This window comes from Poeciliopsis prolifica, unplaced genomic scaffold (genome assembly GCF_027474105.1).
Source record: "Poeciliopsis prolifica strain line A6 unplaced genomic scaffold, Auburn_PproV2 SCAFFOLD003, whole genome shotgun sequence".
Lineage (NCBI taxonomy): Eukaryota > Metazoa > Chordata > Actinopteri > Cyprinodontiformes > Poeciliidae > Poeciliopsis > Poeciliopsis prolifica.
In genome coordinates, this window is record NW_026562378.1 from 14,067,543 (window position 1) to 14,082,925 (window position 15,383).

The 15,383-nt window shown below is 38.2% G+C and overlaps 1 protein-coding gene across 6 annotated transcripts in view; it reads right to left on the minus strand.

Moving 5' to 3' along the window:
- Positions 1 to 15,383, minus strand: part of erc2 (ELKS/RAB6-interacting/CAST family member 2) — a 46,268-nt gene that overhangs the window by 20,419 nt on the left and 10,466 nt on the right. For 4 of the 6 annotated variants that reach the window (XM_055027219.1, XM_055027217.1, XM_055027221.1 and 1 more), the window contains 6 exons: positions 12,556 to 12,579; positions 9,527 to 9,961; positions 9,203 to 9,277; positions 5,653 to 5,808; positions 3,864 to 4,031; positions 1,928 to 2,095 (listed from right to left, as the gene is read on the minus strand). In XM_055027219.1, coding sequence (XP_054883194.1) covers positions 1,928 to 2,095; positions 3,864 to 4,031; positions 5,653 to 5,808; positions 9,203 to 9,277; positions 9,527 to 9,961; positions 12,556 to 12,579 — 1,026 coding nt within the window. The remainder of the gene's footprint in view (positions 1 to 1,927; positions 2,096 to 3,863; positions 4,032 to 5,652; positions 5,809 to 9,202; positions 9,278 to 9,526; positions 9,962 to 12,555; positions 12,580 to 15,383) is intronic. The other 2 variants (XM_055027218.1, XM_055027216.1) reach the window with 1 other exon arrangement.

Below are 15,383 nucleotides of genomic sequence, written 5' to 3' on the forward strand. Positions count from 1 at the left end.
TATGTTTGATGTTTTGGATTCCACATTCAACGTTTATTGGGCCTCCATTCTTATACTGTCTCTTGATATGCAAAGAAAACATATTTTACAGTAAATTATGTTGGAAGAAGAGAGTCTGTGAATTTGATACTTGCAACGTCTTTCCAAAAAGCAGGGACAGAATGTTTTTTTTTCTCTTGTGCAAACAAAGTTATCACTGTGTTACATCAGGTTATGTTAAACAATCCTGGCCACATCCAGGATGTGAGGCGACAAACCAGTTTGAATAAAAAAAGCTTTCATTTTCTTGGTAATATAGGCAAGGCAAGTTCATTCATATAGTGTAGCTCCATTCATAAGTGAGGTTATCCAAAAAAAAAGAAGAAAGCAAATTCAATTAGTTTTTTTTTTCTTCAAACAGAGCTCAGTATGCCAGCACTGAAAAGCATTTTAAAATGTAGATTTAATAGACTAATTTAAATCCAAATCTATTTGCCAATGTATCAGTTCAATAAATAATCATTGATCCAGCAAGCAGTTCATTAGTCAGAGTCTTTGGCCTTTGGAAACAGGAAGGCAGTGCTGTGGTTTGAAAACTTCTCCGATATGAGTGATTTTGCTTGTGGCAGAAAAAACTCTGGCCACGGCATTTTGGATGAGCTGCAGCTGTCAGAGCAGCAAAGATATTGTTTCTGTAATCTAACCTACTGAAAATAAAAGAATCACAACGTTTTTCTGTCGTGTTTTCACAGGAAACCATTTATTGTTGTTTTGTGAAAATTTACATCTGGATCTTTTATTGGCATATTTTATAGTACCTAAAACATTTGGGATGTGTTCAGGTTAAAGCAAATTTTTGTTTGATTATTTGTTTTATTTGATTTATTAAATTTCTTTTGTTTAATCTGAATCTCTAAGATGAGAAACTGTACGCACAGGTCCAAATGAATGCCTGTGCGTACAGACAGGCACATAGGTGGCTGCATTTGCTAAAGGAGGGTGAAACCAATGGTGCGTACAAATTTGATTCTTAAAACTCACGCAAAGACAGATATACTGTTTAAACTACACTGCCAACCACAATGAAGCTCTTTGTGATATCACAGTTGTAACAGGGTGTAATGATGGACAAGAAAGCACCACAAGTTTTTCTATTTTGTTTGAAATATGAAAGTTTTTCACCGTCAGTCACTCCAAAATCTGATAGATTTCAGTCAGTTCTCTTTATCTTCATCTGTTAAAACAAAAAAATCATTTTCTTTTCAATTTTTTTACACTCGGTAGCTGCACTTTTAAACCAGCTTTGTTATCTAACAATTTAAAAATACCTTCTTAAAAGTTACAGTGTGATTTAATGTCTCAATCTTGTCAGGGTTTGTGCTGGTCATAACATTTTTTCCTGTCTCTTCTTCACACTTTTGTACTTGTTATGGTGGAAAGACATTGGAAATAGTACAGCAAAGTAGTAAGAGGAGAAAGCAAATAGTTTAATTAAAATCCCAGCTTTGCGAACTCTCAGAACTTATAATAAGTTAACATTTTAGTCACAACTAGATAATAATAAAATCAATTAGTGACCACTTTATCATAATTATAGAGGCACATCTTAAAGGTAAGCAGTTGAAGTAAATTTCTTCTTCTTTTTTTTTTGTCTGAACACTCAGGTCTCTCAAATAAACTCACAGTCGTCTTGGAGAGAGTAAATACTCTGCTTTGTGTTTTTATTGAGTGACTGCAGTCCAGGAAACAGTAATCTGATAAAACATCCCATTGCATCACTGTTTTTGTTTTAAATTTCAGATGACTCCTAGAGTAATACTACAAGTTACACCCAAACGGTTCAGTGTGGTCAGAGATAGCGACGGCAAAATAATACAATAGATTCAGCTATTTTTCCTCAACTTCAACTTTTAAACAGGGTGAGTTTTTTTTTCTATGCTCCTCTCACCTTTTTCTGCAGAACATTAATTTTCCTTTCTTTAACCTCCAGCATGTCCTTCATGTCCCTGATCTCTCCAGCGAGAGTTCCCTTCTCCTCTGTCAGGTCCTGCAGCTGCTTAGTTTTCTTGTTCAGAAAGGACTCCTTTTCCTCCAGACGCAGCCGTAGAGCATCGACCTGAAGAATGGCACACACTCAAATAGCTTAGAAAACGTTACAGTGATTACTGTATTGTTTTTATCAAACGTGCTTTTCAGTGCCGTTAATATTTTAGAAGATCGCTCCAATTCATCCAGCTTTTAAATGATACTGTAAATAGAGACTTTGTAGGAGAGATATTTCACCTTGAAGTCGGTTAATGCAGAAAACAACTCCTGGGTTATTTCTTTAAAAGAAATGTTGAGGTTGTGTTGCTGGTAAAGACATTTAGTCAAATATTTGGTAAAAAACGTTTTTTTAGCAAACTGTGATCCACGAGCGTATTTTGACACCTTACCAATTTTTTCCTCTTTATGCATCGACAATGAGGAAAAACTGTTGAGTAGCTGCCAAATATATCCAACCTGCTGACAGATGTCATAATGGAGAGACACCAAGAGCTTCTCACTTCACCTGTTGCAATGTCTCACCTGACTGGGGTATAATGAGTATGAACTTAGTTATTTTTGTTCACACACATTTAGTGATCTTGCAATGACAGGGCAGATACAGAACTTAGCAAGACAGAAAAGCATTAATTTTAACCCATAAATAATATTTGAACACTAAATAAAATTTTCTCATCAAGTAAGTGGTTTTGTTGGCACTTTGTAGAAACATACTCACTGCCCAAAGTGAGTTCAGGTCTTGCTTTTCTGGCCCAGCAAAGAACTGGAGGGACAAATGTGAGAAACACTTTCAATCTCTAATTCTGACTCCCACATTTGTCTCTGGTCATTTCAGGAATAACTGTACCCAGGACAAAACAGCAGATGATGTCTTTTCTACGTAAGAAACTGGACATTTCAGATTAAAAGTTCATGTTTTTAATACCATAAGAAAGAGCCTAAATTCACTGCATATTGTTTGTGTTTTATTTGTTTGTTTGTTTGTTTTTTTTGCATAAAACTGCAAATTGCATCACTTTAACGTCACTTTTGTTTGGGAATTTAAAAACATAATTACAAAAAATATTAACTTTAAGGTACTTAAACAAATGTAAATAACTTACACTTGTAAGATATCTATAAATATAAAGTATTTACAGATAGCAATAAGTTACCTAATTATGGTTCAACCCACCAAATCTTTCTTTCAACAGCCTCTTTAAATTCTTTCATTTGTGATTTTAGTCTCAGATGGTCGCAGCAGATTGACGCGCCAACAGTCATTATCTGAGCGTCCATCTGAAGGTTTCTTCCTGTCAAAATGGGATTGTTCCTTCCCACTGCTGCCATATGCATGCTCAGTTTTGGGGAAAAGCTCCAAGGGCAATGCCTCAATGCAAAATGGGCAGTTTCCTTAAATTATAATTATATTAGTGAGGCAAGAGTTAATTGGAGTAGGAATAGGAAAATAAATTAATTTAAAAGTTTTTTGTGAGCTTGTAAAACACTTGAGTCTATTTAGGGTAAACAGCTTTCTTTCTGATGACTCAAGTTACTTGTTTGCAAAAAAGGTTGTTCTCAAGCATCAGCGGAAAAAAACACCATTCATCCAAACTGCTTATTTGACTTTTCCTCATTGACCTGCATCTTTACAACACGTACCAGCAAGACAGCAGTCTTAATACAGCCACCGTTATTTAGCTTCATTTTTTGCGTAGCATGTCCTGACACAGTACAAGGTGCAACAATCGTCCACCTGCATGCAATGTTTCATTTTAAAATTTCCCAAGGAGGAAATGGGAATGTTTGTGTTTTGTTGAGTTGGCAAACAAGTGAGGGATTTTTTTTTTTTGTACTACCTCTGTTTGGAGGATGGCAGCACGTTGCTCTTTGGCAGTGAGAGACTCTTTGAGCACTTCGATATGCTGTTTGCAGTCCGAGTTCTGGTTGTTGAGGGTCTCTAGCTTTGTTTGCAGAGCCAGCAGCTCCGACTCTTTCTTTGACAGCTCCTGCTTCAGTTGGTCAATCTGTTCAACACACAATAGAAATCCTTATAGCTGAACCTTCTGGTTGAGCAGAGAGCTATACATTGCAGTTGGACTACTGTCTTCATCAAAACAGTTTTCTCTCATTAAAAATGCATTTTGGGCTGACTCCCCACCATTTGTCATATATTATACATTGTCCCTATTCATGATTGATGAAAAGAGGTTTAAAAATAGAGCAACAAACCTGTGGCTGCTTTGTGACTAGTTCTGTTTTAATCTGAAACCTCTAAACCGGCACTGTGAGCAGCACAGTGCTGGTCATTTAACTCCCTTCGTCATTTTATATCTGTATATTTTTGAAAACATCAAAATGAGTCCTTCTATCTAACTAACAAGTTGTCTGTAATAGATTTTATTGTGCATTGCCTGTTATGTAAATGTGGTTTTAAAACTTGAAAAATAGTAATACGCACCTGAAGGTTGATTAGAGTTATTTTGGTTTGATCAGGGGGTCATATTTAGTAAAAGTCAGCAATTTTATAAATGGTTAATAACCAACATAGATACAAAAAAAAAAACAGTGAAAAATGAAATTTTCAGTTACGACTAACAGATGGATTTAAGCAATTTATGACTGACTTCATAATTGATGAAAAACACCAGCAAATAATAAGTTCATGCTCAATGATTTCATTATATCAGTACAATGTTTTCTGTTCAGAGGTATGCAATGCAAGTAGAAAGGAATGCTAATGTAATTGTGTGGTAATGAAACAAGGACATGAATTGGCTGGAAGATAAATTGACTTGGAGGAACCACTGATTCTTGCAACTGCTTCTTAATTTGCACAACTGACATACAAACACGTGCAAGATTTGACAATATAGACTGGCTCTCAAAAGTCTACAAACCATCTTATAGTCTTGTCAAAACTTTTGAACAAAAGAAAAAAATGGTCCAGACACCTGGAGGTCTCTTTCACTCCAGGTGTGATTTTTTGCTAGTGAAGTTTTTTTCTGTGTGAAAAATATTTGGGATCATTGCAGAGAAGCTCTCGTTTTCTTCATCATACCACATATACACATTTTATCAAAAGTGTTTGGATGTTTTCAACAGACGACATTAATTGTGAAAACCAACACTTCAACAAATTGTTAGTTTAAGGCTTCCCACATTTTTTCTATCCTTGTATTTTTTTCTGTTTCTTACATGTTTCCTCCAAAAGAAAATGCTTTTCAATTAAACATGTCTTATCATTTGAAAAAGTTTTGAAAATATGAAAGATTTCTTTGTAAATGTCAGAAATCTTGCATTGTAACTGGGATGTGTGCAGTTTTAAAGAGCCCCTGTATCAATTCAAGCATGTGTTTTGAAGTTAAGTGAAAGTCATAATCAGCTCTTTAAGGGGTTTTTGCACCTTTTGTTTGTTTCCCCTTGGATTTGTTGTGATCAGTTATTGATTTCAATTGTGCAAATGAAAAGAACAAAATGACGTGTTCAAACGTTTCCATCATAAAAAGCCAAGAATTTGTTTTCCTCTCCAAACCTCCAACAATAGATGAGCATAGTTTGTGAGCAAATAAGGATCATCATCTCAGCTGAAAAAACAGAGATTAAAGAGAAATCCTGTTTCTGATCCCGCATGCACATGGCCTCTACCTTAGTCTTCATAAACTTGGAGTGGTTCTTGTAGACCTCCATCTGTTTGATTTCCTCCTCTCGATCCTCTGTGTTTAGTAAGCTGTTCGCCTTCAGCATCTGGATCTCATCCTCCAGATCTCGAATGTTGCGCTCCAGAGAGGCAATTTTGGTATCCTGCCCACAAACACGCGAAAGAGACACACCTCAAAACCGAGACCAGCATTTCCACTTGCCGAGTGCTGCAAAAATAATCAGAACTCCAGACAAGAGTCCATGAATAAATATAAAGACTGAAAGATTTGGACAGACAGAGAGACAGAAGAGAGGTAAAAAGGGGAGATGCAGAGAGATAAAGAGTGAATGGAAGAAGCTCTCTGGTTTGGCTCAGAACAACTGCAGTATCTGTCGGGGAAATCAAAAGCTTTCTACCCAGCTCTTTGCAGCGGCTCAAAGGATTAATCACCATTGGGAAATATTGAGTGCACATCCAGCACAAACTGATCCTTCAGGAACAGAAAGAGGAGTACAAAAATAAAAAGGAAAAAGTAACAAGCTCTAGCTTCAGCTGTGGAGGCTTGCAGACAAATGCAGAATCAAGTCTCTGGACTGCGACTGAGAGACCAGCTTTAGCTTCACGGCTTTTTAAATAAATAATACTACGTCTTTAAGATTAGCCATGGTTCATCTCCCTCTCCAGCAGAGCACAGAGCTACCTTGCTTCTTCCTGCCTTTCTCTCTTTTTTAATGTTGTCCGTCCTTCCTCTTTTTGAACTTTGAACTTATAGCCATTAGCAGGGTCAGCCGGAGCCTGCTGAACAACATGGGTGATGAGTTGTAATGAGAAATGAATGATTGGGAGTTTAATGTCAATGCGTAGAGCGCCGCTCGTGTGCATGCACTTCGCCCAGCTGCTGCATCTCACCTTACAAGAAGAACATCAATGAAGTGACAATTCTGCAACAGACATGAGGCGCCGTACCTTCAGAGAAGAGTGATTTTATCCCACGGACCTGGTCAGTGAATTGTGCTCGTTATCTGTCCCTGCATCTGTACATCCCTCTGTCTCTCCATATCCCTGCATACTGGCCTCTCACTGTCATAAACAACCACACCTGTTTCCATGGCAGCAGCAGGCAGGCTATATACGGTGCACCGTCTCTGGTGAGTGAGGAAGAAGAGAAGGCGGGAGGGATGGAGATGAGGGGGAGGGAGGGAAGGAGGTAGGATTATTCGCGCCTCCATCAGCATCAACACAGAACGGGGAGAGAGGAGAGAAGCAGGGTCTTCCTCCACAGCAAAAGGAGAAGGAGGAGGGGGCGGGACTTCCCTGGCCCGGTATGATAATCAACAGGGCACAGAGCGCCCCGAAGTCACATGACCAGGCTGTGGGAGGCTGGGCCGCTGCAGCCAAGCGAGAGGGGCTGTGTCAGCTTAGCGATGATGTCATGATTTATTTTGAGGAAGTGATGTCAGGCCTCTGCAGTGAGGCTGGGGCTGTCTACAGCAGCTCAGTAGCTGGATGTTCCTGATATTCTCCACTGTCACAGTGATATTGAATGCCCTTTTTACTAGCTACATTTTATCCTTTTCTCCATCTGTGTTTAGTTGTCTAAAACAGATGAACAAAATAGTCTTAAATATAGGATTTGTTGTTGGTAGGCTCCTGAAACTGATGTTTTCCTTTGTTGAATAACATGTTTAGATTCATTCCTATAATTAGTTTAAAAGCTTTACTACAGTGTGTTGAGCTTTTCCATATTTTGTTTTGTTGCAAACAAAAAGTTCAATCTCTTTTCAATAAGATTTTATTCAATCGACTGAAACAATGTGGTACACAACTGTACAGCGAAAGGAAAGTGATCAATATTTTTAAAATGTTTTGAAAATAAAAATCTAAAGGTGTGGCATATTTCTGCATTCAGCTCTCCTGAGTCAATATTTCCACATCAGTCTTTTGCTGCAAATAAGGCACTCTGAAGCTCATCTGCCAAATACGGCTTCTAGATAAGGAGCAGTCAGGTCTCACAAAAACCTGTTGATATGCCAGCTCTCATAGCTTTTTGTTGCTTGTCCTGTCCTTGGGTAAAGAGACGACATTCTGAGAGTCTGAACTTGAGTGCAGATGGTCCATCTTCAGTTTTTGCTCTGCTTTTGAACAAGATATTTTAATATGTGATTTTCACTTGGATAATGTCCATTGTAGGTCTGCTAGCATGGTCATTGCTTTCCTATGCTATTCCACATTATTCCAAACTCGCTTCTCTTCACAGTCTGGGCTTTCTACCATTCACTTGGATTCATTCATCCATCCATTTTCTGTACACTCTGGTCCCTAGTGGGGTCACGAGGAGTGATGGTGTCCATCTCCAGCAAACGTTTCGGGCGAGAGGCGGAGTACACCCTGGACAGGTCGCCAGTCTGTCGCAGGGCTACACAGAGAGATAAACAACCATGCACACACACACTCACACCAAGGGAGACTTTGGAGAGACAAATGAACTTGACAGTCATGTTTTTGGACTGTGGGAGAACCCGGAGAGAACCCACGCACGCACAGGGAGAACAGGCAAACTCCATGCAGAAAGACCAGGAGTCGAACCCAGGACCTTCTTGCTGCAAGGCAACAGTTGAATTCCTCAGGTAAAATTTCTACCGGGCCAATAAGAAAACTGAAGGACAAGTTATTGTTCATGTCGGTTTTCAGCTCCATTTTAGTCTGTCTGCAGTTTTGGTAATGGGAGCAAAGGAAGTGAATGAGGACATTCAGTCCAAGTTGGTCATGCTTCCAAACACTGAATTAATATTTACAGCCACCTGGTTCAGCTTGGCACTTCTCTCTTTAAAGTGGAGGATGTTTACAGTGCAGTTAATTTCCAGTGAACTTTTGAAAATCATTTGTCCTTTTTGCTTTACTTCACATATTACCTTGTGTTGATCCGTCACTATAAAATACTTTTTTTGACTGTAAGCTCACAAATAGTGAAATTGTTCACCATATATTACTAGCTTTGCAAATTAATTATAGTCCTTCTAGAGTAAAATTACTTCCAAACTATTCATTCCTGATCTTTAATTTCAGATATGCAAGATCAGAAAACACACTAAAGAAGCTCTATGCATCCTCCAAAAAAATCTTGATGGAAAATTTTATATAAACCTCCAGAGCTTCTGCAGAATCAAAGTCTGCTCTATGTTTGCAGTCAGCGACGAGAGGAGTTGATTGTAAAAGAATCACATTGGCTGTCACAAACCTTTTCTTGTTTCAGTTTGACGCAAACCTCTTCAACTAACCAAACAGGATGAAATGTTGACTCTCGTTCAAGTTAGCACAAAAGCTCTGAAAGCTGATACAGCACCGTTCCATGTGTGAGAATGAGAGACAGAGATGTCATGCCAGGCTGGTGATTGACTCAGCTGCAGCAAATTGCAGTGACAACAATAGATTCAGCAGAACACACATCAGCCTCTGTGGGAAACGCAATGAAAGGCTTGAGAATGGGAGCATAATGAACACACAACATTTGCTTTCACACAATTGCAGAGCTGCTGTGTGGAGTCAAGTTCTTACTTTCATCTCTATGATGGTCTGCAAGGCCTTGGTTTTGCTTGGATCCTGATGAAGCTGGTTTCTTCTGTGCAGTTCCTTTTGGAAAACAAAAATAATTTTTAACTTTTTCTACACAAGAGCAAAGGATAAATAAAAATACAATGCAAACCATATGCATCTGTTCTGTTCACGGTGCCACAGTTACAAAAGTGCTTCACAGTACATGTTACATAATCAATGTATCTCAAGCAGCAGACAAGAGTCCACTGAATTTATGATGCTCAGCACTGCCATCTAGTGACAAAGACACATACTAAATTTCAAATACTGTTTGTTACGTTGTACCTCTCGTAGATGGATGTTTTCTTTCTCCTTCTGATCCAGAATTACTTCCAGGTGTCCAAGCTGGGCCTCTGCCTCAGCAATGCGCCTGGCTCTTTCCTGCTCTTCCTCTTCGGACGCCCTGCCCGGCCCGGGAGGCAGCCCTTTACTCTGCAGCATCTCCAGCAGCTTCTTAATGGACTCGTCCCTGGCACCGAGTGTTTGTTTCTGGGTCTCTATTCTTAGCTCCATCTCCTCCAGGGTTTTTCTAAGCAGGAAGAGCTCCTTGGCCTGCCTGTCGTGCTCAGCTTGCAGGCGGCGGAAGTTCTCCTCTGTCAGCTCGATGGTGGTGAAATGCTCCGAGCCAGATCGGTTTCCGCTCTCCTGCTGAAGCAGGTGGTTGAGGTCTCGCTGTGTGCGTAGTTCATCCTGCAGAGCCTGTATGGTCATTTGGAGATGCTGCAGGAGATGTGGACAGACATGGACGTGTACACACACACAAAGACCCAATGAGTTCAGGAATAAAACAGAATCCAATTTAATTTATTTTACTCAAAACTAACATCAATGACAAAATGTACAGTACTGGGAAGGTCTGACCCTTGACACACCAGTACTTACATTACAGCACCTTTAAAAACTAATTTCAGAGAATTAGCACTGTTTGACACAACAATTAATTATTTCTTCTAATGTCAGGACCAGGGAGAATTTCTTGTTTTACCTTTAGACACTGAGGGACAGAAATGATGTGAACAATCAATCAACTAGTAACTGAGATGGTCTCAGTTCTCAGTTCAAAACTTTCTGTAATTATGGATACATACATGTCTGTCGAGTCTGGATATGGAAGGACTAAAAACTAAATATAAACTTGCATAAGTTATATGGAAGTTTCAACGTCTTGAAAATGTCTTCAATGTTAACTTTAGTGAAAATGCCTTTTCACGACTAAATATCACAAAAATACCTAAACACAGGCGACAAAATAAAGAAAGTAATGAATGTAATCCATTAATTTTCAGTCATCATTTTAGTAGTTTGTATTTAAATGACACAAAGAAAAACAGCATTGGTGCATTTGATAGCAGGAGCTTCAGGAACAATCAATCAACTAGTAAAACATGTAAAATAACATTTACATTCAGGGAAAGAGGTTAGTTTTCTTTTGTGAACAACTTTGATCAACAATGATCAGTTAATGTTGTAATTACAATCTACAAACTCTTCTAAAGTGATTAAGATAGTATTTTAATAAACAGTAGGATCACAATCAATAGAAAAAAGTATTTGTTGAGTTATTTGAACCAACAACTGATAAAATGAGCGTGTGCTATATACTCACTGCTAATTATTAAATACACCTTGCTAGTTAGTATTGGAGTCATGTTTGTCTTTAGATGTGACTTATTTCTTTAAGGCAAGTCGTCAGAAACTTTCTTCAAGAAGAAATCTTTTCTTGTTTGTCATATTGTCATGCAGTGGTTGCAGATTTGTCAGCTGCATATTCATGTTGTGAATCTCATATTCGTCACATTCCAGTGGTTCTCTCTTGAGTAGAGATCTGGTGACTGTGGAGTTCGTTGACGTACAGTGACCTTGCTATCATTTTCATGCAATGTCCAGCGAGAAGTAGCCCTAGAAAATAGGAGCTGGGAATTGTAGCCTCAGTATCTTGTTTTTGACTGGCAGGAGAGAAAATCCGGAGCGGTTTTGTGCAACGCTGAGGCTTCTCCATACACAATTTACCACTGTGCCACCTACGTATAGGCAGTAAGCGATTATTTTGTTATTCAACTTAAGTGATCAAATAACCACCGTCTTAATTAATGGTTAGTAGATTAACAAGATTAAACTCAGCACCAGTTCCCCTAAGAGTGAGATTTGAAGCTTTAGCCACTGCCTGAAAAATCAAAATATGTTCTTTATTCAGAAGATGTTCTTTTGTTTTTTTCTATTTGGAAATAGGGCTGGACAATAAATCAATAACTATATATATTGTGGTAGACACATGATTCATATCAATAGATAATATGTCAGAATATTCAATAATTTCTATGAATTTCAATCCAGAACCACATGGCATTCTGGGGGATATAGGTAGAGAAAGGGTTGAGTTGCACATCCTCTCACGGTCTGCCAACCGAGGTGGCATCAACCAATTCACTCTCTGTTCGGTTACCTAGTAACTACCTGTTGGGCGGTTTAAGATTTCGCCACCATGTCTCATAAATGCTTAAAAATAAACAACGGTGTGGAGTGAAAAGAAAAAAAGAAGAAAACAAATCAAGAGAAAATTATGGATTTTGATTTCCCCTCAAAACTGATGGTATGTTTTAAATATCAGATATTTAAAACAAAAAACTAATTGATAATTAGCAATATTGACTGATATGAAACATATATCATGATACAATTTTCAGCCATGTCGTCCAGCCCTATTTTGAAGGGTGGAAAAAGTCAACAGTGACTTTGTTAAAACACATTTCTTTATGTGGCTTTTGTACTTTACCAAACTAATGTTATAGGATTGATATTGTAACTTTGACACTTCATGTTGTTATTATGTTTATAACGTTTTCCACCCATGTGTATATTATTGTCTGAAAGGATATTTGTACCATATTTATGACAAAAGGTTTAGTTTTGCTAGAAGTTTAACTTTCCTCCAATAAAAGAAGGAGAGAAACAAAGATCCATCCATGTACTGAAAAAGGTCCAGTTAGTTCCTTGGAGAACAGAAACAGCTTTTTCTCCTGAAATCATTCACCTTCACAGACTACCAATGTATCACAGACTACAAATGTATGGTTTGAATTCTTGCAGAGCAGTAACATGACTTTCTGTTTCCAGGTCTTTGTGTTGAAACATCAGGATTCAAGGGGCAAGAAGGAGAGCAGAACTGAGGGACTGAGGGGATTTCATTCAGTTCTTCAAGGAGGTTAAAGGGTTAGGAGAAAAAGGGATTATTGGGTTTCTGGAAAAAAAATACACGGCACACGAAAGGTGACTCTATGTTGTGCACACGACACGGTGCAAACATAGGGACAAACCTTGGTTCTCCTGGCATCCAGCAGCTGCAGAGCATGAACAGAATGAACAGAAAAACAGATGTGTGGTGAAAACAGAGCGTCAGAGCTTGATGCAACAGAAACGGATGATCAACACAAAGCAGAAAAATCTTACATGAGAGCTGCTGGTTTATCACTCTTGCAGTCAGTAAAGCAAATTTACCACAAAACGTTTTGATTGCAAACTTTTTTATCTTGTTATAAGAAAAATAAAAGAATATTATGCTTTTTTAGCACTATTAGCACAATTAGTTTCAAGAAAGCCAGATCAAAGGATGTGCATAGTTTTAATAGATAGACATTTTTTTCTTTATAACAAGTAAAAAGAGTGCCAGAAAAAAGATTTTTCATGTACAACCCAAACTGAATTACCTTTCTGGAAAGACATTTTAAAAAGTAGGTTTAGTGTTTTTTCCACTAAACTGTTAAAATATATTTACTAATCTTAAAATTTGTAATGAGAAGCATTAATATTCAAGTTTAAAGTAAAAGGAACAACTGAGAATTTTTTTTTTTGCTGTACGATTTTCAAATCCAGCAAATACATTAATAGAAAATTAAACTGTAACATGGATGAATAGTCAACACAATTCACATTCGCCCTACAGATTTACATTACCCAGAAAGATAACATGATTAATTTAATGAGTAAACTCAGAAGCACTTTGTCCTATAAGCATACAACCAACAGGAAAATAAGCAGGGCAAAAATAAACACTAATAAAATTCTGACCAAAAGACACAAGATTATTTTTTTACATTTCCCAAGTGCTTGTTTAACCACCAGGGGACAGTGTTTGCATTTCCAGTAAAAGCTGCTGAATTTTCTGCTGGCTGCTGCCATGACAGGTTGTTTCAGTCAAACACCCTGTCTGAGCCACTGGCCTTTGGTACAGCAGCAGAAAAAATGAAGCAATATGAAGATGCTAAAGCCTAATCTTAACATTGAGCATATTCTGCTCCTACTCTCATCTCAGAATGATACATGGGAGTGGAAAGTAGAGATTCCTAGATCAAATCATAAAATTCATAAATATTGTATATATATATATTTTTGGAATTATGTTCCAAACATGATTCCAAAGTTTACAGAAAATATTTTGCAGGTGCATAAAAATACAAGAATATATTTTTTTTTTACAGCAAGCAAATGATGCTTAGATTTGCCCACACTGAGAAGAAAACCCAAACGTTTTCCTCTTTTTCAGATCTATCCTTCTCATTTCTGATCATCCCTCCTCACCAATTGATAAACTTCTGCCTTGGAAACCAAAATGCAGAAAACAATCCAGCGGCTGCATCTGCATGTTTGAACTGTGACTTAAAATCACTATACAGCCTTCGGTCCGGTTTCTCCACGTCAGCCACGGCTGAGGTGTAGCTGTTTGTGTGAAATAGTCATGACTCAGCTTATACTGGTGCTGTGGTCACCAGGGGTTTTCTGTCTGTTCCTGAACACCTTGACGGTCAGATCCCAGAGAGTTTCCCAACACTAAACAGAGACGCTGAGCTTCTGTGCCTCCTTATTGTACCGACACCTGGGCCAGCTGGGGGTAACTGGCTGTCATAAATCTTGTGGTGCAGAAACAGTGAATCCTTTTGAGGGCAACATCACATACTGACTCAGGTTCTGGCTTCTGCCATATAAATGCCTTAACAAAGGTGTTGTGGTGATTTAGCAGAGGGGTTACTCTGTCTGACTTGTGGGGGCCAGTTTTACCTGTGCCAGTGTTGAGCTTCCCCCAAGACAATTGCGACTGAAGATTGAAGAAGGTAAAAACATCTAAGTTAAAAACAAAAAGAATGAATGGGCACTGAAATATTGACATCAACAAAGACATCATCAATGACTTGCAGATGTAATGCAATGAGACATCTTTCTACAAAGTATTGATTCAGTGAGGCTGAAAATAAGTAAACAGCACAATCTTTGTATTTATATATTGTATGATAGTTGTAAAAGAAAGTAAACCACGTCTATTTTCTCTCACGTGAGTGGTTGTGTTGTGCTTCTTCTTGTTGGTTTACCACAATGACTCACTCAACTCAGTAAATTATATTGCGAAAAACTGGAATGCAATGCGAAAAAATGTGGCAAAAGCTTGAGAGGAATTAACTTTTGGATTGCACTGTACAATGAGCAGCCATTGATGGCAATAATGCTGCCAAATTTCAAAATCTCTTGCCAGGTTTTTTTAATATTTTTTTATTCTTCTCTTATCTTATTTTGAATTCGTCATTATTTTGACCATTTCTGCTTTCATTCACTGATAAAGTCACAACCAGATATTCACTTAAATTAAAGAAAAAGTGTAATTTTCTTGAACAAATATGAATTGTTAGATGTCACAAAACATCCCATCTACTTACTTCAGCAATATTTTAAATGTGTCACACAAACAGGCCATTGTTTAAAACATGCCTAATTAAAGGCTGGCTCCCGCACTGTGTGCCTTAAAATATTATTTTGGCCCCTTAAGCAATTATATGATGACCCCTGCTCCAGAATGAACCATCTGGTGACACAGGAACCAGCTGCTCTGCATGTAATGCTCTATATACATGGAAGGTTGTGTTTTTTGTGAGAATAAATGAGCAACTCCAAAGCTCTTGAGCTGCAGCAGCCTACTGTTCACACCGTTCCTAATCTTTGTGTAGTGTGTCGTGATAGCTGACAATACACAATTACACCCACACAAGCGAATGCTGCTTTTCATCACCTCCCCTCAGTTAGCACAAAGTTACAAGAGGGGTGCCTGCAGAAATCTGACAGTCTGAGACTTTAAAAAATGCCACTCTGTGCACAGAAA